General features: G+C 53.4%; 1 protein-coding gene across 3 annotated transcripts; it reads left to right on the top strand.

Annotated features, from left to right (window-relative positions):
• The first annotated feature begins 663 nt into the window (after nucleotides 1–663).
• Nucleotides 664–23,765, top strand: CLASRP (CLK4 associating serine/arginine rich protein). 3 transcript variants are annotated; one of them, XM_023746957.1, is made up of 21 exons: nucleotides 712–831; nucleotides 5,194–5,412; nucleotides 8,319–8,416; nucleotides 8,939–9,040; nucleotides 9,232–9,311; nucleotides 10,928–11,012; nucleotides 12,192–12,340; nucleotides 13,152–13,248; nucleotides 14,540–14,618; nucleotides 14,701–14,765; nucleotides 15,872–15,913; nucleotides 17,205–17,420; nucleotides 17,544–17,831; nucleotides 19,572–19,835; nucleotides 20,110–20,149; nucleotides 20,488–20,548; nucleotides 20,740–20,798; nucleotides 20,872–20,918; nucleotides 22,449–22,531; nucleotides 23,354–23,378; nucleotides 23,619–23,765. In XM_023746957.1, exons 2-21 carry the CDS (start codon nucleotides 5,320–5,322, stop codon nucleotides 23,659–23,661), a joined length of 2,016 nt encoding a protein of 671 aa, XP_023602725.1. In that variant the 5' UTR covers nucleotides 712–831; nucleotides 5,194–5,319; the 3' UTR covers nucleotides 23,662–23,765. The 3 variants fall into 3 exon arrangements, 2 of the variants coding, with proteins under 2 accessions (XP_006106193.1, XP_023602725.1); XR_330773.3 differs by lacking the exon at nucleotides 5,194–5,412 and having other exon boundaries at nucleotides 664–831; nucleotides 20,110–20,153; XM_006106131.3 differs by lacking the exon at nucleotides 5,194–5,412 and having other exon boundaries at nucleotides 664–831.

The raw sequence follows: 23,765 nt of genomic DNA, 5'->3' as shown, positions 1-23,765 counted from the left end.
AGAAGAAACAGCCCGAGCCCTCAGGGACTAGATGGGTAAATGGGGTCTTGGAGCCCTTTGCAAATCTTCGGGCTCCGCCCCTGCCCGGGAGCCTTGACCCTAAACTGAACCCACTCCTTCCCGACTGCCTGCTCCGCCTCTACTCCCCTCCCCCGTCCTTATTCCCTTAGACCTCAGCCCTGCTGTTAGGAAAGATAGCACGCCCCCCAAGTTCCTCCTCCTCCAAGCCTCGTCTTCCATCCGTGCCCTTCACCTGCCCTCGACCTCCACCTCCTTACTAATGTCCTTTTCTTCCACCTGCCTTCATTTTCATCCCCCTACAGCCCATACCCATCACGGATGGCTTCTGGTGGGAGCCATTTCCGCTCTTCCCTTTCCCTTGAGCTCCCGTCCCAGCTGCTTGGTGTCTGCCTCCGGAGCTTGCTTCATACACTCCGCTCCTTCCATTCCCAAACCGTTCATTCTTGACTCCAGCTCCGGAGGTGAATGCTCACTCCAGAATCAGCTGGGGGTTTGCAGGATGTCCAAGCTGCTGGATCAGGGTGGTCAGGGACACGCCTGAGCATCTGCTACACGGTTCTGCAGCCTCGCTTCCTCCCCCTGAAGCTGGCATTTGGGATGAGCTCTGTCACCAACTTGTAGGTGACTTTGACTCTGCCCGCATGTTTTCTACAGCCCATCTGACCCCTCGCCTCATCCCCCAGGTTAAAGCCTCAGGCTTGGCCTCTCCACCATGTGGCACGAGGCGCGAAGCATGAGCGGAAGCTGCGAGGCATGATGGTCGACTACAAGAAGAGGGCGGAGCGGCGGCGGGAGTACTATGAAAAGATTGTGAGTAACTGACCTTTAATCCGGGGTGGGAGCTCCCTGCGAGGGTGGGGCCCTGGTCATCCTGGTAAAATTTGGGCTCCGTTTCCTCTTCAGCCATTTCTTCGGCAGAATCGGTGCTAAAACCCCGTGGCATTCTGTGTGTGAGCGCGTACCGTGGTGGTTGGTGTGGCCTCAGAGCACAGAGCTAGTGTTAGCAGGGAGAAGGAAGGTCTTTGTGACACGCGGCCCAGTCCAGATATGAGACTGGCCACCTGCGGAGTGTTGCTTGTCTTGCTTACTGCTGTATTCGCAGTGTCCGGGGCTCAGCCATTCTAGAGGTTGGCTTGGCACGCCACAGGTGTGCCATCAACATTCATTAAGTGAACTCTGACCACTTCCCTCTCCTGTTTGATGCGTTAATGCTTCACTTTTTTTTAAAAGTATATTTTATTGATTTTTTACAGAGAGAGGGATAGAGAGTTAGAAACATCGATGAGAGAAAAACATTGATCAGCTGCCTCCTGCACACCCCCCACTGGGGATGTGCCTGCAACCAAGGTACATGCCCTTGACCGGAATCGAACCTGGGACCCCTCAGTCCACAGGCAGACACTCCATCCACTGAGCCAAACCGGTTAGGGCAATGCTGCACTTTTGGAGAGAAAACCAAACACCATTCCATGACCTAAAAGGTCCTTCTGGTCTGTCCTCTGCCCGTCTCTCAGCTTCAGTCTTGGGTAGCTCCAATGTCCCTTTTTGCATCTCTGCTACCACACATTGTGCCTGTATTGCCTCCCCTCACCTATTTAATGCCTACTTGTCATGGAGACCCCAGTTTACAAAGGCACTTATGTCCTAGGGTTAGTGTTCCAATTATATGATATTTGTATAGACATTTCTAGTGCTACTGTATCACTGCCCCAGCCCCCTCCTTGGTCTCCTGGCCTTTAGCCCTGCTCCATCCATCCCACCCTCTTCAGAGGGTTCAGAGAGGTCTTTCTAAAGCACAGAGCTGACCCTGTCCCTCCCTTGCTCAGAACTCCTTTGTGGCTTCCTAGTGCCCTTGAGAGAAAATCCAGGCTCCTCAACACAGCCTTCAAGGCCCTGCTGGTCTGGCTTTTGCCTCCTTTCAGACTCACACCACCTGTTCTGCCTCATTCCTTTGCTCAAGCCATCTGGCCTCCTCACTACCTAGGTGACCATCTCTAACACAAAAGATGTATAAAGAGTATAAATTGCCCTGGCTGGTTTGGCTCAGTGGATAGAGCGTTGGCCTGCGGACTGAAGGGTCCCGGGTTCGATTCCAGTCAAGGGCACATGCCTGGGTTGCAGGCTCGATTCCCAGTGTGGGGCGTGCAGGAGGCAGCCAATCAATGATTCTCTGTCATCATTGATGTTTCTATCTCTCTCTCCCTCTCCCTTCCTCTCTGAAATCAATAAAAATGTATTTAAAAAAAAAAAGAGTATAAGTTTACCTCCCAGAATTATATAGCCCTTTCCGGCCACAGGCCTTTCATGAACTCTTCCTATACCTGATTTACTCCTGCTCGTCTGTCACATCTCAACCTGTAGGGCAGTCTTCCCTCATCCCCTCACTCGGTCAGGTGTCCGGAGAAGTGCTGTCACAGCCCCCTGTCCTTCCCCTTTGTGGAATTTAGCACACACATCCAGCTCTGTAAGATTAGGGACGAGGTGCATTTGGATCATTTTTGCATCCCAAGCTTGGGTCCAACAAATACGGTTTGAAAGAATAGATGAACTAAAACAATATAACAATAGCATTTACCATTTTAATTGATCCTTCTCGGGCACTAGGCTATGTGAAAAGAGCTTTAGATACATGATTTTTTGAATCCCCAAAGTCACCAGTGAAGTAGAGACTGTTACCCTAAGAGAGGAATCTCTGGGTGCTCCTCACTTGCCTTCTGTCACCCACAAATGCACCACCGGGCTGCAGGGAGAGTCCATCTCTGGTGGTGTCAGAACTATAGCGTGACCACAGGGCAGGGCCTGGCGTGTGTTGCTGTGTTGAGGCCCCAGCAGTGGCCCAGGAGCATAGCCAGTGCTCAAGAATGATGCCCGGCCGGCGTGGCTCAGTGGTTGAGCATCAACATGAACCAGGCGGTCACGGTTCGATTCCCGGTCGGGGCACATGTCTGGGTTGCGGGCTCGATCCCCAGTGTGGGGCCTGCAGGAGGCAGCCAATCAATGATTCTGTCTCATCATTGACGTTTCAGTCTTTCTCTCCATTTTTCTTCCTCTCTGGAATCAATAAAAATATAAAAAAATATTTTTGTTGATTTAGACAAGAAGGGGGAAGAAAAGAGAGATAGCCTGGTTGCCTCTTCTACATGTGAAGTGATATAACATGTAGAATCAGGTTTGGCTGTGAATAATAGAGACCTAAAACATCAGTGGCTTAAACAAAAAAAATTTATTTCCTTTTCCACATAGATGCCCAGTGGTACCCAGTTCTGCTCAGGGACCATTTTATTGTTTAGCTGTACATGACTTCTTTTCCCGGTATTGTGTCAAGGTCTAAGAGGGCTGCTCAAGCTCTGGCCATCATGTATGTCTTCATTCCACCCACCAGGCTAAGAGGTATACACTTTATTCTGGGTGGCCTTGCGCCAGATATATTAGGAGTCCTATTACTGCTGGAGAAGGGGGATGGATTGTTTGCCACAAATGGTGGGAATAAGAGCAGTTCCCACACAGGGCCGTTGGAATATTTGGTGAGATTGAGCACATAGACCACTGAGCGTGGGCTTGCTCAGGGCAGCTTGCTCAGTCAGTGCTAGCTCTTGTTGTTACTGAACTTACTATTACCAGGTAGAGCTGGAATTTGCATCCAGGTCGATGGTGTACCCGTGGTCGGCAAACTGCGGCTCGGGAGCCACATGCGGCTCTTTGGCCCCTTGAGTGTGGCTCTTCCTAAGCCTTAGGAGTACCCTAATTAAGTTAGTAACACTGTACCTACCTATATAGTTTAAGTTTAAAAAATTTGGCTCTCAAAAGAAATTTCAATCGTTGTACTGTTGATATTTGGCTCTGTTGACTAATGAGTTTGCCAACCACTGGTGTAGACGAAAGAGGGCTGGAGTTGGGTCTCCAGGCTCTCCTTGTTAGCGGGGAGCTCCCTCAGCTTTATTTTCCCCTTGGGACAGTGGTGATGACCAGCCCCTCTCACAGGGGTTGACTGGGAAAAGCATCAAGAACAAGAACAGTGACTGTGGGGTGCTTTGTGGTGCAGGCCTGTACAAGCTGTCATTGTCCCCATACATGAACGTGATCAGCATTCCAATCCAAGGCACCAAGCTGTGGACTGTGGCAATGGCTGGGCAGTTGCTGATGGGCTGCTTGCACAGTCTCTTATCTCATTCTTGTGCTGAGAGAGGCGGCTGTGGGCGAGTTTTGAAGAAGCTGAGGTATATTGTGGCAGGCCAGAGATGTGTCCAGACAGAGGTGGCTTCTCTGCCTCTGATTTGTCCTTGGTGCATCCTCTCTCTCCCTAGCAGACATTGGTTCTGTTCTTGATCTTGTCCTTGTCAACTCTCTTCTTTAATCAGTGGTTTGCATAAAGGAACAATCCCCTGAAGATATGAAAGTGGGAAATAAACAAATCTTGACTCAGGTGTCTCCTCCAGAAAGCCCCTGGCTGAGTGAGGCATTCCCCCTGGACTCCCCACTCCAGGTCATCACTGTAGCATGGGTCTAGACTTGTGAGCTGTGAGGGCAGCACAGGGTCTACACATAGTTGCTTGCTTAACAGTTGAATGAATGAATGAATGAATGAATGAATGAATGAAAAACTTCATGAACGAACTCTTCTGATCCCATCTGATCCTGGTGGCAAAATAGTTGAGGGTTAATGGATTTTAGGTCTATATCTATATCTATATCTGTATTTTTTATCCTCACCTGAGGATATATATTTTTTTGATTTTTAGAGAGAGAGGAAGTGGGGGAGAAGTTGCCTCCATGCCCTGGCTGGTTTGGCTCAGTGGATAGAGCGTTGGCCTGCAGACTGAAGGGTCCTGGGTTCGATTCCGGTCAAGGAAGGGCCTGTGCTCGGGTTGTGGATTTGGTCCCCAGTAGGGGGACGTGCAGGAGGCAGCCAATCAATGATTCTCTCTCATCATTGATGTTTCTATCTTTCTCTCCCTCTTCTTTCTTCTCTGAAATCAATAAAAATATTTTTTTAAAAATCAGTTGCCTCGTGTATGTGCCCCGACCGGGAATCAAATCCACAACCTGGGTATGTGCCCTGACTGTGAATCAATCCCGAAACCTTTTGGTGTACAGGACGATGTTCCAACTGAGCCACCTGGCCAGGGTGGATTTTAGGTTTAAAGAGATATTTGTACATCATGTTTATTGCAGTATTATTCACCATAGTCAAGATGTGGAAATAACCTCAATGTCCATCTGCTGATGAATGGATAAAGAAAATGTATATAAGTACAATGGAATATTATTCAGCCTTAAAAAGGAAGGAAATCCTGTCACATGCTACAACATGGAGGAAACATGAGGACATTATGCCTAGTGAAATCAGCCAGTCACAAAAAGACAAATACTGCAAGATTCCACATATATGAGGTACCTAAAGTAGTCAAACCCTTAGAGCAAATAGAATGGTAGTTACCAGGGGCTGGGGGGCCTGGAAATGGAGAGTTATTCAGTGGGTATGGAGCGTCAGTTTCGCAGGGTGAAAAAGTTGCGGAGATATGTTGCACAACAAGGTGTATATAGTTAATGCTGTTGTACTGTACACTTAGAAGTCCTTAAGACAGTAAATTTATGTCAACCCATTGGGTTCAAATTCTAGTTAGCTTATTACTAATGTGATCTTAGGCAAGTGGGTTTTACTGTCTGAGCCTCAGTTTCCTAACCTGGAACATGGGGCCAAGAGTAGTACATTTCTCCCATGGGTGAGAACTTTGAGAAAATGTACATAAAACACTTAGATAGATCAATGCCTGGCTTTTGGTATGGTTTGTTGATTTTTCCAGAATATTCCAACAGCCGGGCTCTGGACTCGGGTTTTACTCTCAGCCCAATGCTTTTTCCTTACTGTGGTGCCTACACTGCCAGTGGTTTTCCTGTATCTGCCAAAGCCCATCCTGGAAACAATGTCCTATGAGTCTTGGCTGTTGGGAACTGGGCCTTTGGCCTGGAGCAGTGTGAGGGATGTCTTGGCCTTAGACTTGGCCAGGGGCTGTCATGGGGCTGAGGAGCCTGAGGAGCCGTGTGGCCTGAGAGGAGAAACTGAAGGAGACAGGTGAGGGGCAAGTGAGGAGTTGAATTCTAGCAGCACCACCTCTGGCAGCCCCTGGGGTCTTGGGCGTATCACCCCTCAGCTTCTGGGTGTGAAATGAGGACAATAAGGGCCCAGCACCTGGGCCTCAGTAGGTGCAGGATAGATAGAGGCCTGATACCAGCTGTGGCTCCTCAGCTCCTTGTAGTGGAAGGTGTCCTGCTCATCTGCTGGCCGGGGTTCGGGTGGGAGATGGAGGCCGTGAGGGAGTGCAGGATCTTGGAAACTTGATGCTGATGGTTTTTCCTGGAGGGGCTTCGTCTCCTTATCTGTCAGGGAGGAGTGTTCCTGAGCCCCTGTGTGGACCAGGCCTGTTGTAGCCACTGAGTATATGACTGAACAACAGAGATCCCTGCCCGGGGGGAAGTGATGTTTTAGTGTGAGAGACAGGTGATCAGTGAATGTGAGGTGCAAAATCGAGTGGTGGTAGGTGCTCTGAAGCAAACAGTGGGGTCAAGGAGATAGAGGAAATGAGGGGTTGTGAGGCGAGCTGTTTCGATAAAGTTGAGAGGGGGGCTTCTAGAAGCGAAGGGGTGTTATGCACAAGAACATGGCAGGTCGAGAGCAAAGCAAGCGCTGAGGTCCTGAGTGGAGCATGGGCAAGCCTGGATGTTCAAGGAGTGGTGCAGGCCGGGCTGCCTGGAGCAGAGCTGGGGGAGAGCGTGCAAGGGCTCTCAGCAGAGGGACTACGGTTTTCACAGAACCCCCTGGCCACTCTGTGGAGAATGGACTGCAGAGGGTGAGGGTGGCCACAGGGGGTCCTAGAGGGGCTGCTGCCTGGTCCCAGCGAGAGGAGATGCTGGCTGGAGCAGGGAAGGAATGGTGATGGAGCTGTGGGCAGGGGTTGGGTGCTTGGGCAGCTCGGCAGGGATTTAGTGGCTATCACAGCAGCCTTCCCAGGGCTCTCCTGGGGTCTGTGGTGTGGCATACAGCTGAGCGCAGCCAGGGCCCATCACACGGGAAGCGCAGTGGTGCAACTGCTGCTGCTAGACTTTCTCCTTTCCTGACAATTACGGTGCCTTGGAATTGTGATCCCCACACAAGCACCTGAGGGGCGTACGTAGCCTCAGGGATAGTCTCCTCTATCTTTGTAACTTTTTTTAAAAAACAGCTTTTTGAAGATATAATTCACATACCACACAATTCACTCATTTCAAGTGAACATTTCAGTGGTTTTCAGTATATTCACATGGTTGTGCAACCATCACCACAATTAATTTTAGAAAATTTCATGACCTTGAAAAGAAACCCTGTACCCATTAGCAATCAGTCATCCCCCTTCCCCGCCCCAAACTTCCCAGCCCTGGGTAACCACTAACCTGCTTTCTGTCTCTGGCTTTGCCTATTCTGGACAGTTCACATAAACGGGATCATCCTTTTGTGCCTGACTTCTTTCCCCTCCCATAGTGTCCTCAAGGTTCACCCTTGTTATGGTGTGGAACGCTGCTTCCTTCCTTGTTATTGCCAAACAATATTCCATTGTCTGGATGTACCCCGTTGTATCTGTGCTGTCATCTCTCTCAGCCCGTCGTCTGTGGGCGGCCATTTGGATTGTTTCCACCTCCTGGCTATGGTGAATGGTGCTGTTATGAACGGTTATATACAAGTATTTGAGTATCTGTTCTAGGTTCTTTTGGCTATCTACCTAGGAATGGAATTGTTGGGTCACACGGTCATTCTTTGTTTAACTATTTGAAGAACCTAATTTCTCCACATTCTTGCCAATACTTGTGTTGTCCGTCCTTTCCATTTTAGCCGTCCTGGTGAGTGTGGAGTGGTATCTCGTGGTTCTGATGAGTATTTCCCTGATGACTAATGACATTGAGCATCTTTTCATGTGCCTGGTGTGAGGCTGATCCAGGCCAAAGGGCTCACCCCTGGCTCTGAATGCCCCGGGTGGGGGTGAAGAGTTGCGGGGTAATACTTTAGGGAGGGAGGTCTTGCTACTGACCGTGCAGAAGCTTGGACTAGATGGAGCTCAGAGCCTCTTGCCCCCACCTTGAGGGGAAACCCCTTGTTCCCCAGAGATTGAGTGGCCCCTGCTGGTGCTGCCACCCCTGTACAGGTTAGTTCACCTCTGAGATACGGCCCGCTTGGCAGAGGTGAGCTCGCTGCTGCACCGGTTGTGTGGAGGGTAGTGAGGTTGGAGCTCAGCTGGGAGATAACTTCCATCCTGTCTGTTCTGCAGAAGAAGGACCCGGCCCAGTTCCTGCAGGTACATGGCAGAGCTTGCAAGGTACACCTGGATTCTGCAGTCGCCCTGGCCGCAGAGAGCCCCGTTAACATGTAAGACTGAGTTTAAGGGGCCAGGTAATATCTGTGACCAAGGGTCACGGGGGACCTGGGGTATGGACAGACCTTTAGGGACTCAGGCAAGTAAGGCTTGACCTGCATGGGAAGGTGTTAGTCACCAGCTAAGGAGAGCCGGTGAGTTAGGATGGAGGCCCTAGGGTGTAGTGGTGGTTGAAGGACTTAGAGGGGAATTGGTGGGACCAGGGCTAGGATCAGAGGCTGAATTGAAGCCGGAGTAGGTGGCCAGAGAGATGTTCGGGTGACAGGCTTGGAAGTGGCCCCTAGGATCTGGTTCAGGTTCTTCACACTTACTTGGGTCTGAGGAAAAGAGCCCCAGTTTCTATGGTGCTGTACTCAGGCCCCTATTCAGGCAGGTTTGTACCATAGCGCCTGAGAGGAGAGGGGATAGAGAAGACTGAGGGCCAGGCTCCCAGGCTTCAGGTGGCAGGGAATAGGTACATTGTGTCCGGGGCAGCGGGGACCCTAAGCTCCTTGCTCCCCTGCTTCCCACTTCAGGATGCCCTGGCAGGGGGACACCAACAACATGATTGACCGTTTTGATGTTCGTGCCCACCTGGACCACATCCCTGACTACACCCCCCCACTGCTCACCACCATGTAAGCTGTCTCCCCCAGGGGTTGCCAGGCAGGGAGTCTGACCCAGCAGCACCTCTTCTTTCCCAAGTCCTTGCCTGCCTGCCACCTTCCCGGTCCCCCAGCCTGAGCCAAGCCCCTCATACCCCCTCTTGCTGGCTTGGGGTGGGATCTGCCTTCTCCCTCTGATCTCAAAGCCTTGACTTCCGCCAAAGCTCCCCAGAACAGGAGTCGGATGAGCGGAAATGTAACTACGAGCGCTACCGTGGCCTGGTGCAGAACGACTTTGCTGGCAGTGAGTGATCTTGGGTGTGGGGAGGTGGTTTGGGGGCTCCTAGAGACTGGAAGATCTAGACAAGTTTGGGAAGAAAGGTTCCTCCCCTAGTTTTGGTCCCAGCTCCGTCCCTCTCGGGGCCTCCTTCTCTTGACTCGGTACAGGAGATGTCTGCTGAGCTAGACGGCCCTGCCAAGGTCACTTCTACATCCCTGGCCCTCTGACTCTATGGTCTTTTTTCCTAAAAAAAAATTTGGGGAAAGTTGCAGTAACACATTGTTTTCCTCTGTGTGTTTATTTTCCCTGCCTACATGGGTCAGAATGTGAGCTCTAAAGAGGAAATGGCTCCTGTTTTGAACAATTATTTAGGCTGAGTATGCCAGTTTGCCAAGTGTTCATATATGTCCACCATTGTTCTCCAAGCAATCACTGTTGCCTTCCAGAGAAAATGGAGGCTCAGGGAGACTTCTCGGCTCTTGGCTTGCCTAGGGAGGTTTGGACCCTGGCCAACTTGGGCTTTTTAAAAATCTCATTACATCTGCATACCCACCCAGCAGGGTAGTGGTGATGCCCCATTTTACAGACAAGGACCGTGTGGGTCAGGAGTTGTCCACGGAGCCGCAGTGCTCACCTACCTGTAACCACCACTCCTTCCTGAGGGCCAGCTCCAAACTCTAGCCGGCCTCCTGCGGGTGAACGAGAGCCCTGATGGCTCTAAACCATACTTCGTTTTTTTACGGCCCGCGGGCCGGATCCGGCCCGTTTGAAATGAATAAAACTAAAAAAAAAAAAAGACCGTACCCTTTTATGTAATGATGTTTACTTTGAATTTATATTAGTTCACACAAACACTCCATCCATGCTTTTGTTCCGGCCCTCCGGTCCAGTTTAAGAACCCATTGTGGCTCTCGAGTCAAAAAGTTTGCCCACCCCTGCTCTAAACCATACTTCGTTTTTTTGTTTTGTTAATCCTCACCGGAGAATATTTTTTCCATTGAGTTTTAGAGTGAGTGGTAGGAAGGAAGGGAGGGAAGGGAAGAGAGAGAAACGTCAATGTGAGAGAGACACATCCATTGGTTGCCTCCTGCACGCACCCCAATCAGGGCCAGGGATTGAACCTGCAACCCAGGTACGAACCCTTGACAGGGAATGGAACCTGCGACCCTTTGGTGCATGAGATGATACTCTAACCATTGAGCAACACCATCCAGGCTAAACTTAATTTAAATTGAACACAGTGGAGAGACCGTGAGGTCCATGTGACATCCAGTATTCAGGATAAGTTTATAGTTCTGAAGGGTCCAGCCAGAGGCCTCCCTAACAGTGTTAAAGTAGCAGTGCCCGAGTACCAAGTGCTCACTCTGCCGGTGGTCCCATTTTACAGAAAAGGAAACTGAGGCACAGAGTGGTGAAGTCCCTTGATTGGGGTCACAGGGTGAGTTAGTGGAATAGTCAGGGCCCCCCTGCAATTGCTGCGTCCCCAGCACACACAGTTTGTGATTATCTAGAAATCAGTGACTCTGCTCCTGGCCGGGTTGGGTTGTACCTGCGCGTCTTCCCCACTGCATTTTGTGTCTGCTCCTGAAGTCCTCGTGTCCCCAGACCCAGTGACCCGCATGCCTTTTGCCTTGCTGCAGTCTCGGAGGAGCAGTGCCTGTACCAGATCTACATTGACGAGTTGTACGGAGGCCTCCAGAGACCCAGTGAGGACGAGAAGAAGAAGTGAGTGGGGTTGGGACACCGAGGGGTTGGGGGAGGCAGGAGGACTGTGAACCCCACCAGGGCACAGTCTCATCCATCCTTATCTCCCCACTGCTGGGTACAGTGTTCACACAGTAGGTACTTGATAAATGTTCAGAGGAAGCAAAAGCAGCAGCTGGAGGGGAAAGGTTTTCTGCAAAACTTCTACAATATGTTTTCAGCTTGTGGAGTAGTGGGAGGTGCAGTTAGGAGAGCAGGCCCTATGGAGAGATTCGAATCCTGCCGGTGAGGACGTCCCTCTCAGGGTCCTGAGGTGCTCCTCTCTGAGGTGGGGCTAACAGGAGTCCCCTCTGCCTGGAGTGGCGGGGACTGCAAGAGATGGAGCTTGGAATGCGCTTGTGCAGTAAGCTTGCAGTCAGCAGTTGATTGGCACTCCAGAGGGCGGTGTCCCTTGAGGAATGGCTGGGAGGCATAGGTGCGGTGGGGGGGTGGGTTCTTACCCTGGAGCAGGGAGGTCCCCAGCTGCCGTCTTGGGAGAGCAGCAGTCGGGCAGTCTCACTTCTCTCTCCACTCCGGTCTGGCTGTGCTTGGTCTCCCTCTGCCTTTGCACACTGTTCTCCAGGGTTAGCTGTCCCCTCCTCCAGGGCCCCTGCGGTCCCACTTGCTCCACAGCGGTCCTGGACCCCTGACTCCTTCCCTCCTGCTGAGGCTTCTTTGTGAGCCTAAGGCTTGCTGCTTCCCTTCACCTGAAGTGTTTTCACGGATGTGACTAATCCTATGCATGACCCCACTTTCAGGACGAGGCTGGTACTAGGAAGCGTCAGGGAATGTTGACTAAATTCAGCAGCAGACATGCACTAGGCCCCTGTTCTGTTCTGGGCAAAGGTGGGCCACATTGTTACCCAAAATAACTCGGCCCTGCCCTTTAAGGTCTCCTAGTCTGGTGGAGGCAGACTGGTCTGTCACTGACAGTAATGACCCAGCGTGGGCCAGGCAGGGCCTTGACCCCACCTGGAGGAGGTCTTCCTAGAAGATGGGGCATTGGCCCTGGGCCTGGGTGGAGAGGGAGAAGCTGGTGAGAGGTGGGTGCAGAGGGTTTCAGGCTGAGGGAGGCAGATGTGAGGGCCGTGTGCAGAGAGCTCGGTGTGCTGCGTCCTCTCCCCTGGGTGCTGCCCTGGCTTACAGGCTCCCCCGTTCCAGGCTGGCGGAGAAGAAGGCGTCCATTGGCTACACCTATGAGGACAGCACGGTGGCCGAGGTAGAGAAGGTGGCAGAGAAGCCAGAGGAGGAGGAGTCACCAGCTGAGGAGGAGAGCAACTCGGACGAAGATGAGGTCATCCCCGACATCGGTGGGGTCCCCTCTCTGCCCTCCCCCTCCCCGCAGTCCCTGGGCATCGTTTTTTTTTGTGTGTGTCTTGTCCCTCACCCTCTGTGGGGCACCCTGTGCTCACAAGCCCCGTCTCTGCCAACCCTGCTCCAGGGCACTCTAGCCTCCTGCCGCCCTCGCTGTCTTCTGTGCTGTTCCCAGCTTCTCTCTCTGTAACCCCTTTCTCAATTTAGGACACTGCTTTATGACACTGTCCCCACCTAGATTCTGGCTCCGTTCTCTTCTACTTGGGTCAGCTTCTGTCTCTCCCTCCCCTTCGTTTTCTCTCCTGGAAAACAAGTGGTCATCCAGTTACAGAGGCGCCCCTCATGCCCACCCTGCCATTTCCCTACCTCAGCGCCCATTGCTCCACACCCAGCATCTTCCTTCTCCTCCCAGCTCTCACTCAGCCAGCTTACAGTGCACATGGAAAGTGTCCATCCCACTTCCACTTCTGTGTCACCCACTGGCTCCTAATTGTCTGTGACCCACACCCGTCTCCATCCACCCTCAGGCGGTCCCTAGTCACTCCTCACTTTTCTCTCATTCGCTTCATACGTCTTGCTCATCCATCCCACTGCTCATGTTCATGTGGGCTCCCATCCATTACATCACCTGCCCACCTCCACCCCCACCCCCACCATTTATTGTGCCTGCCTCTGGCCAAGCCCTGTGCCGGCCTGGGGACACTGAGATGACCTGACTCACTCCCGCCCTGCAGAGGCCTTCAGTCTGGTGGGCTCCCCTGTCCTCTGTTTCGGCTTTGGCCCCTGACAGCCTTTCTCTTGGTGCAGACGTGGAGGTGGACGTGGATGAACTGAACCAGGAACAGGTGGCAGATCTCAACAAACAGGCTACAACCTATGGCATGGCTGATGGTGACTTCGTCAGGTGAGGCCTGATGGCTGACACCCCTTCCTACTCTGGATGCGGTATTTCTGTTGTTCCTCCGATACTAATAGCCACCCCATTACTGAGCATTTTGTATGCCTGGCCCTGCACTAAGGGCTTTACACACACAGGTTTCTGAGCTTGTGGGCTGGGCCCTTGTGACCCAGCTTTACCTGGGCAGAAATTAAGGCCAACCCCAACTCTATTGGACCTGTGGTGACCTGACCCCTGTGAAGCTCCCAGGGTTCCTGGGCCTGGTGGACAGCACCCTCTAGTGGACTGTCTTTGTTCACTGGGTCATTCTCTAGTGCTTGGCTGGTTGAGCCTCTGCCCTGTGCCACACCCCATGCAGATTACATAGAATGGTCCCAGCAAACCAGGGCAGTAAATTGGAATCTGAATAATCCCAAGTTTGAACACAACACCTTCTGCCCAGAACCCTCTATGGCTCCCACCTCAGAAGCAACCAGTGCTCTCACCACTGCCACAAGGTCTCACCTGTCTGATCCTTTGCCCATCCACCCACACACTCCAACCCTGCCCAGCCTCCATGGCCTCCTTACTCCTCAAGTGCCTGGGGTCCCATCTGCCCTTCAGGCCACTTTGTGCAGTTGGCTCTGCTGGTATTTGTGCAGCTTTCCCCTGATTTCTCCTCAGCTGTCTTTTTTTTTTTTTTTTGGTTAATCCTCACCTGAGGACATTTTCCCATTGATTTTTAGAGAGAGTGAAGGGAGGGGGAGAGACAGAGAGAAACATCAATGTGAGAGAAAGACATCAATTGGTTGCCCCCTACATGCCCTGACCAGGGCCAGGGATCGAGCCTGCAACTGAGGTACGTGCCCTTGACTGGAAACGAACCTGGGCCCTTCATTCTGTGGGCCGAATCTCTGTCCACTGAGCCAAACCGGCAAGGCCCTCAGCTGTCACTTTCTATGTGGCTTCCCTGACCCCCCTGTTGGAAGCTGCTGCAGCTTCTACCTGTTCCTGGCACTTTCTTTCCCCTTTCATAATTTATTTTCCCATCAAGGTTTTCACCATCTAACCTGTCATATGATTTATTTCTGTGGGTCTTTTCCCCAGCATGTAAGCCCATGAAGATAAGGATTTCTCTATTTTTCTTTTTTTAATACTGAATCCCCAACACCTAAAACAACACCTGGCATGCAGTAAGTGCTCAATAATAGTGCTGAATGAGTGAGAGGCCCAGCGTGGCATGGAGCCCCCACCTCCTGCAGTGACTCTGCCTGTGGCCTTCCCCCTCCTCCCTGGTGACACTCATCCCTCTGTGCAGGATGCTTCGGAAAGACAAGGAGGAGGCAGAGGCCATCAAACATGCCAAGGCCCTTGAGGAGGAGAAGGCCATGTACTCGGTGAGGGCTGGGCCGGGTGGGGGCAGGAGTGCGTCTCAGGGAGGGCGCACCCCTCACCATCCTGGTACCCACCCTACTTCAGGGCCGTCGCTCCCGGCGCCAGCGGAGGGAGTTTCGGGAGAAGCGCCTGAGGGTCAGCCCACCCAGGTAGGTCGGGTTCTTCCCTGTGCCCCCACCCTGCCAGCGTCAGTGTTTCCAGGTTCTAGGGAGGGGGCTGGGGCTCAGAAGACTCTTTGGGGGCAGGCTTGTGGCTTGTGGAGAGTCCTAGTGGGGCAGTGAATGGGGAGGATTAGAGGTAGGAATGGCCTTGAGGGGTATGTGGACCCCTGCCCTGCCAGCCATTCTCCTCACTCAGGGCCCCTGCCAGGATCTCGGCGCCAGTGGGAGGCAGCGAGGGATGGCTGGAAAAGGCGAGGGGCAGGGGCTGCTTGGGTGCTTCCTCACTGTCAGAGCTTGGGCAAGTGACTTCCTCTCACAAACTTAGTTTTCTCCCTTGGAAAACGGGTACTGTGACCTCCCAGGAGAGGGGCTGTGCCGGTGCCCACATTGTGGTCTTGAGCAGGTTTGGATGAGGCAGGCTGGTGTGTGGAGAGCCCTTCTGCCCCTGCCTCTTAGGCCTGGCAGCCCTGGGCAAGCCCGTACCTCCTTTTGCCACATGTCCTGTATTCAAGGAGTGTGATTGAGGGTTGCCATGAGGCTTAAACAGCCCGTTGTGGGTTCAGGGTTTGTTATATGGTATGGAAAGTGTTCATTAGAGAGTCACACGGATTCTTTCCATCATTATCATCACTGTGGGGCAGGCGTGGGCCATATGGCCTGAGTTGGAATCCCAGCTTTCATTTATGAAATGTGTGACCCTGGGCAAATGGCATTTAAGACATGTTAGTTGTAGTTTTATCACCCTCATCATTAGTTAAGCCAGGACCCACTTAGCAGAACCCGGGCATGGGGTGGGAAGAGGGACACTTCCAGACTAGGTTCTGGAGGCCAAGCAGGACTGAAGTCCTTGTTAGTTTGGGTCAGGATGCATCTGGAACGTTGTTTGGGGGGTAGGGTCAAGGTTAAGGCTTTGGACAGATCTAGGGAGGGATAGACAAAGGGATCCAGGGCAGGGCCCATAACCTAGCCAACAGCTTCCTTCTCACTCTGCACGGTGTCTGGCTTTGGATGCCCAAGTCCAGGGGTTGGGCCCAATTCCATGCCAGCTCAGATCCCAAACCCCCTTTTGTCCCACTTCATTCTTCTCTTCATAGCTATGCACGCCGAGACAGCCCCACCTACGACCCCTACAAACGGTGAGTTCCTGGGGACCCAGGGAACAGCAGCCAGCAAACCCCCTAATGGAGGGGTAGGGTGAAGAGGGGTACGGGGTGCTGTTAGGGTCCCTGAGCTCACAGACTGGGTGATGTGTTCTTGGCATTTTAGCACCTGATATCAGCTGTGAGTCTGAATCTATTTTTATTTTTGTGTTATGTTGTTTATTTTATTTTAGATATACATATATTTTATTGATTTCAGAGAGGAAGGGAGAGGGAGAGGGAGAGATATAGAAATCAATGATGAGAGAGAATCATCAATCGGTTGCCTCCTGCACGCCCCCTACTGGGGATCGCTACCCAGGCTCATGCCCTTGACCGGAATTGAACCTAGCACCCTTGAGGCCACAGGCTGCTGCTGTATCCACAGAGCCAAACTGGCTAGGGCTTTATTTTATTTATTGATTTTAGAGAGAGGAACATAGATTTGTTGTTCCAATTATTTATGCATTCATTGGTTGCTTTTTGTAGGTGCCTTGACTGGGAATTAAACTCATAAAACTTGGTTTATAGGGACAATGCTTCAACCAACTGAGCTACCTGGTCAGGGCTGAATCCCTGCCCCCCCCGCCCCCCCCCCCCCCAATGTTAGCCTGCTTTCCCAATTGTTTTCTTTATATATGAACCCTCTTTAATTTTCTGATTTAATCACAATGGAGTCTTGTGTTAAAGATGACCAAAAATGGCAGAAAGGTATAACTTAAAAATCCAAAGTGTCTTTAACTTGAATGCCCAGAAATAAGCAGTGAGAACTAATAGGCATGTGTAGCCTGTCTGTGCCCATGTGTCCTCCTGGATGTGGCACTGGTTGGGAAGGGGGTTTGAGGGTGGACAGACCTCAATCTGACCTAATTCCCTCATGAGAATGGGGTGGGTGGGACCTGTTCAAGGGGCTTTTGGGAGGATATGTGAAGGCGAGGCACCTTTTGGTGAGAGGTCTGGCATTGTACCATACTTCAGTGTCTTAGAACCGCCGCCCCCCCCCCCCACACACACACTTAACATATATATTGGGAAATCCTTCCATGTTAAATACATAGATCTGCTCCTCCCTTTTTCAAAGCCATGCAAAATCAGTACAGTTCTCTGTCACTCCCTTTCCTGGCTCTTTTGGAAAGGCTACCTGGTTCTGAATCAGATCCTTGTACAGCCATGGGTGCTGGGTGTCAGGGCCCACGCCGTTCTCATTGCTGTTGCTCTGCAGTGCGAATCCTTCGCTGGCAGACAGGCTCGAGGACCCTGATGACTGAGCACCCCCCCTCCTCTGTAGGTCGCCCTCAGAATCCAGCTCCGAGTCTCGCTCCCGCTCCCGCTCCCCAACTCCCGGCCGTGAGGAGAAGATCACCTTCATCACCAGTTTTGGGGGCAGCGATGAGGAGGCAGCGGCAGCAGCCGCAGCTGCAGCTGCATCAGGGGCTGCCACAGGGAAGCCTCCCGCACCCCCTCAGCCTGGCGGCCCCGCCCCGGGACGTAATGCCAACGCCCGGTCGGTAACGCTCACGCTGCTCGCCCTACGCCCTGGCCACAGTCCTGGCCACCGTGGGGGGACCCGGGGCAGGGGGCGCTAGGGCTCAGACCAGTACTGACCTGCCCTCTGCCCTGCCTGCAGCCGCCGCTCCTCCTCCTCCTCCTCTTCCTCTTCTGCCTCGAGGACCTCCAGCTCCCGTTCCAGCTCTCGCTCCAGCTCCCGCTCCCGCCGTGGTGGGGGCTACTATCGCTCAGGCCGACACGCGCGCTCCCGATCCCGGTCCTGGTCTCGCTCCCGGTCCCGCTCCCGGCGGTATTCCCGGTCTCGCAGCCGTGGCCGGCGGCACTCGGGTGGAGGCTCCCGAGATGGACACCGCTACTCCCATTCACCACCCCGACGTGGTGGGTATGGGCCCCGCCGTAGAAGCAGGTACGTGGGGCCTGGTGTGCATGGGGGTGAGGGACCTGCTGGTGACCTGGGCCCTGAGGTCAGTGAGACCAGAAAGCACTGGGTTTGTGGGAGGGAGGCCCACTCTGTGAGGCAGCTCCAAGCATGGTGACATGGCTGGAGCACCGCCACCTTGCTCAGGGATGCTGTGGGGACAAGACCGAGCTGCTCTTCTCACAGGGAGTTCCTAGGCCAAGAGGTGGAGAGGCACATGGTCACTCCAGGGAGTCTTGTGGTTTGTAGCGGAATCTGGCCTTTAGAGCTGGGACAGCCCTTTGTGGGGAAGGCTGGGTTTGAGGCGAGTGCTGCAGATGACATAGGACAGAAAGCATCTAGAGACTGGGGCATCCCGCTCTCACCCGGTGGGATCAGGGCTGCTTGTGGAAAGGCAGCTCAGCTCGATGGGTGAGAACATACACCTAGGAGCGATTGCCTGGGTATAAATTCTGGCCCTGCTAGTGAACTTTCAGGCCGCCATTTCTTTGTCTGTGAATTAGAGATAGTATCCCCTTCGTCGTGGAAGTGTGACAAGTAAATCCATGTCACTGCTTAGTCCTTACACAATAGCCTCGCAGTCGGGAAGGACTGTTACTATTGCCAGCATTGTCACCTGTGTTATTCCTGCATGCCTCTCAACGTTAGCTATCTACGGGGTCTGGCAAGCAAAATGGAGGGCCCGGTGGAGCACACGTCCCATCCGAAGGCGTCATTGGCTGCTCAGTGACAGGCCTGGTATTGCCCAGTCGCCTGGTTTCTCAAGAAAAGATGAGAGTGTGGATTTTTAAAGGGCAGCTCTTGTTTTTTCAATATTACCAACAAGTTTGAATTTTCTATTTTTTTAAAGGTTTCTTCTTTTTAATATGTTTTTTAACATATTTTTTTTTTATTTCAGAGAGGAAGGGAGAGAGGGAGAGAGATAGAAACATCAATGATGACAGAGAATCATTGATTGGCTGCCTCCTGCATGCCCCCTACTGGGGATTGAGCCCACAACCCAGGCATGTGCCTTTGACCAGAATTAAACCCGGGACCCTTCAGTCCGCAGGCCGACGTTCTGTTCACTGAGCCATACCAGCTAGGGCAAACTTGAATTTTCTAAAAACTCAGGACAGCCCCAGTGGAATCAGCGTGGGGCCTGGATTTGGCTTCCAGGTCATTCCCTGTAGGCTGACCCAGGGTGATAACAGGAGAAGGCTGGGGGACTGGGGACTGGTCACATGTCAGATGCCAGTCTGCCAGTGAGCCCTGCCTGAGGAGTGCCAGTCCCAAGCAGAGAGGATGGGGCTGCTCACTCCCAAACCGGGTCCGGTAGGTGTGTGCTGCAGCCTGGTGGGGAGTGGGGCTAGGGCTTGGGCCCCACTGGTGTGAGACCCTTGGCAAGGTGAGAATGTGGTTCTTGGGTGCCCGGAGCTGGGCACAGTATGTAAAAGGGGTGCTGACCAGCCAGGGCCCACCCTCCCAGAGGTCACCTCCCAGGGAGGTAGGTAAGTGGTGTCTAGTGAGTTTGGGGTGGTTGTGTCTAGAAGGTGGTCTCTATTTAAACTGAGTGAGGCCAGGGAGCGACGAGGATTTCTGAGGGAAAGATGCTGGAGAGAGGCAGTCACACCTGGACCAACCACAGGGCCTCGGAGGAGGACTGTAGATTCAGAGCTGGGGGTGGTGGTGGTGTGAATGGGGTCCCTGGAGCCTCATGGCCCCTCTCTTGCCCCACTGTGCCGTCAGGAGCCGCTCCCGCTCAGGGGACTGGTACAGGCGGGGCGGCCGGGGTCCCAGGCACCACAGCAGTAGCCGCAGCCGCAGCAGCTGGTCCCTCAGCCCATCCCGAAGTCGCAGTCTGACTCGGAGCCGCAGCCCCAGCCAGAGCCAGAGCCGAAGCCGCAGCCGCAGTTGTAGTCGAAGCCGTAGCCAGAGTCACTCGTCATCACCCCCAAGGGAGAAGCTGACCAGGCCGGCGTCGTCCCCTGCTGTGGGCGAGAAGCTGAAAAAGTGAGCAGGTGGAGGGCTGGGGGAGGAGGACTGTCAGCCTGAGGTGGGATGAACTTGACTGTTTTCGTTTTGAACTTGCCTGTATCCTGGGAGGTGTGAGGGAACATGGCCCTGACCTGGGAGGGTGGGTCTGAGGAGTCGGGGCATTGCCTTGGATGATGGATCAGAGGGGTCAGATCCGAGAAGGACTGGGGCACCTGAGACCCATGGCCGGACTCTCTGGTCTGAGGGCTGTGTGGGGTCAGAGATGGCAGGTGTTCTTTCCTCCTCCCAGGACCGAACCTGCCGCTGGTAAAGAGACAGGAGCTGCCAAAGTCAGTAAGAATTTGGAACTCGCCCGTCTAACTCCCGCCAGCAGCAGTGCCCGAGTGCTGGGCCCGGTGGGCCTGCAGGGGGGCCCGGGTGGGCCGGGAGACCCAGCCCCGGGGATTAAGGGGGACTGGAAGGGTTCTGTCCCCATGAAATCCATGTCCCCTTCTCCTCACTGCTCACCGGGGCTCCGTCTGTCCCTGGACCTCCAGACCTTCATGGCAGGTGTCCACAGCTTGCCCCTCCCCACATGCCCCCAAAAGTCCCAGGCTCTTGAATGAGGTGGGTTGTGGGAACTCCGGGACACCCACCCCCTCTCCCACCTCTTTTCCCCCTTCCCCAGCCCAAGCTGACGCCACAGGAGAAGCTGAAGTTGAGGATGCAGAAGGCACTGAACAGACAGTGTATGTACCCCGTCTGTCCCCCAAGTCTTCCTTGCTCCCCCTCCTTCCAGCCTGGCCTTGTAGGAGAGGCTCTCTGGGGAGGAGTGGGTGTGCACGCTGCTTTGCTGCCATCGTGCTAAGGGCGTTGGTAGGCTGGTTGGCCCTCTGAGCGTGGAGGCCTACCAAGCCACTGCGTCCCTTCCTCCCCACAGTCAAGGCGGATAAGAAGGCCGCCCAGGAGAAGATGATACAACAGGAGCATGAACGGCAGGTAAGGGTGGAGTGAGAGGCAGGGCTCGGGCGGGTGCCAGCTGGGCCAGCCCTCACTGCCATCTCTGCCTCAGGAGCGGGAAGATGAGCTTCGCGCGATGGCCCGCAAGATCCGTATGAAGTAAGACCCTTCTGCTCCCTGTATCAGTCGCAGCCACCTCCTTCTGGGAAGCTCCCCATTTCCTTCGTTCCCTGCCACCCAGCTCTGAGCTATAGCCCTGCCAGAACCCTCACTTGGCCCTGTTCCTCCCTGCATCCCCAGCTTATTCCAGCCACAATGACCCTGCTCCACCAGCTCCCAGCTCCCGTTTCCTTTGCTGTTTCCCAGATCCTCACCTGGTCCCCTCCCTCAGTCCACTGGGCAATCTCCTCCCTCACCATCCTGTCCAGAGTAGCACCCCAAAACGCTCCAAGCTCCAACCCTGCTCTGTGTGCTTCATAACACTAACCCTCACCTGGCGTGCAGTCTGTTTGGTGTGCTTGCTTATTAGCGGTGTCTGCACTGAGATGCCGGGTCTGGCTGCTGTGTGTTCAGCCCCCAGAACACTGAGGTGGTGCTGTCTGTGGGAGGGCTGAACTCCAGCCAGCCCCATGGCTGGTCTGGCCCAGAGCTGGGAGACAGCTTCTCTCCTGTCCCCTCTGCTTCTCTTCTCGTTTTGTGTCTTCCACTGCAGAGTTGAGGGTCAGCTCTGTCTCTCTGTGTGGCCCTCACAGGCTAACTCAAGGATTAGTGCCCATAAGGCCTCAGGCCCTGCCCCTTCCCCCCTCCCTCCCAACCGCCCACACTGGAGGCCGTAGTGTTCCGTATTAGCAAGGAGGGACATCAGTCAGTGGCAGGACCTTGTTGCCTATCAGTAGTTCTGGTTCCACTCTGTATTTGCTGTGGTCCTTGGACAAGTAACTTGACCCCTCTGAGCCAGGACTCTTTCCTCTGTGAGACAGACATGCTAATGCCCCTGCCTTGGTGCCTTGGCAGGGTCCCACTCTGAGGCTCCCAGTGTGGTGCCTGGCACATAGGAAGGCCCGATGCCCAATCCCACTGCAGTTAGTCTTCATCGTTAATATCACTATTACACGCCCCTTGTGTGTTGGGTTTTCGAGGATGCTGTGTGCTTCCGTTAGGAGGCAGAATGCCAAAGGACTCAGCTTCATCCATCAGACCTGGGTTCTGATCCTGCCTCGTCCACCAGCTATGGGCCTTTCTCTTTTTGAGTCTTAATTTGCTCAGCTACTTAAATAGGGATGGAATAGTTGTCCCACCTCAGCCAGGAGAAGGTGCCCAGTAAATGTCCCCCTTAGGATTGCAAATCCCAGTCATTCTGTTGAAAACCAATTAAGCATTTAGCATGTAAGTCCCTGTGCTCTGGGACTGCGTGGAGTGGGACAGGACATGATTGAACTAGGCGGCCCTCCTTTCCGTTTGTTCAGCGAGCCTTTCATAGCAAGGCTGACTAGGATGGGAGTCCAGGCTCTGCCTAGCAAGCATCCCCTCTGAGCTCTGTGTCCTCATTTTCCAAGCGGGGATGGTCGCTCTTCCACTGGGACTAGGATATGAAGCACTTGCCCTGGGCACGTGCCCCAGTGCCCCTGAGTTCAGTGTTCTGGGCAGCATACTCACCCCTCCCTGGGTTGCCTCCCCTCCCCCCTGCAGGGAACGGGAACGCCGAGAGAAGGAGAGAGAAGAGTGGGAACGCCAGTACAGCCGGCAGAGCCGCTCGCCTTCCCCCCGTTACAGTGAGTGTCCCATGGTCACTGGGCCGGGAGATCTGGGCTGCAGGCTCGGGGCATTAAAAAAGAAGCAGATTGTCTCAGCGGATAGAGCCTGCGGACCAAAAGGTCCCGGGTTCGATTCCGGTCACGGGTACGGTCACAGGCACGTTGCAGGCTCCTCCTTAGCCGGCCCTGGTCAGGGCTCCTGCAGGAGGCAACCAGTTGATGTGTTTCTCTTACATTGATGCTTCTCTTGGTCTTTCCCTTTCTCTTCCACTCTTCCTAAAAATCAATGGAAAAATATCCTCAGATGAGGATTAACAAAAACAAACAAAAAGAAGTGGTCTGACCCGGATGGCTCAGTGGTTGAACGTCAACCTATGAACCAGGAGGTCACGGTTTGATTCCAGGTCAGGGCACATGCCTGGGTTGTGGGCTTGAGCCTCAGTGGGCGGCAAGCAGGGGCAGCCAAGTCAATGATTCTCTGTCATCATTGATGTTTCTATCTCTCCCTTTTCCTTCCTCTCTGAAATCAATAAAAATATATTTTTAAAAAAAAGAGAAGTGATGTCAAAACTGATTATAAAAAACCACGTTTCCACATGTTAAAACTCTTAAGATGCGTGTGTGCATGCACACAGGCAGGCATGCACAGTGTTCCTTGTCACAAGGGAATTGCAGGATGGGAAGAAATGCACATTGGTGTGGGTGGGCAGCACAGGTTGTAGTCCCAGCCGTGGACATGCTGGTGCAGCATCAGCGGAAGGTGAGACCAGAAGTCCAGCCCTGGGGCCCGTTCCTGGTCCTGGGCATTTGCTTTGTCCTCACCTCCTCCTTCCTTTCTAGGTCGAGAGTACAGCTCTTCCCGAAGGTGAGTAAGCCAGACCAGCTCCCTGGGAAATCACAGATGTCCTCTGCGGGAGGTCTGGCTGGGTTGGATTCATCCATTTCCATCCTGCACCCTCCAGTTGTAGGGCTGCCTCCCTCCTTTGCAGCCACTGAAGCCCAAGTGATCCCCAAGTATGTTGGTGCGTGTGTATACATGTACACACATGCACGGGGCTCCCCTGCTCTGCCTAGCCCTCATGGGCCCCTCCCTTTTTCTTTCCAGGCGCTCAAGGTCCAGATCCCGCAGCCCCCATTATCGACATTAGGCAGAAGTGTGGGGGCTGAGGGGCTGGGATGGGTTAGGGCTCAGGCTGCGTTGCTGCTGCTGATTTTGTTCTCTAATGAAATAAACGTTATTTAATTGCCTTCA

This window comes from Myotis lucifugus, unplaced genomic scaffold (assembly GCF_000147115.1).
Source record: "Myotis lucifugus unplaced genomic scaffold, Myoluc2.0 scaffold_771, whole genome shotgun sequence".
NCBI lineage: Eukaryota > Metazoa > Chordata > Mammalia > Chiroptera > Vespertilionidae > Myotis > Myotis lucifugus.
The sequence above is the reverse complement of the archived record's forward strand: the minus strand, read 5'-3'. Positions and strand labels throughout refer to the sequence as shown.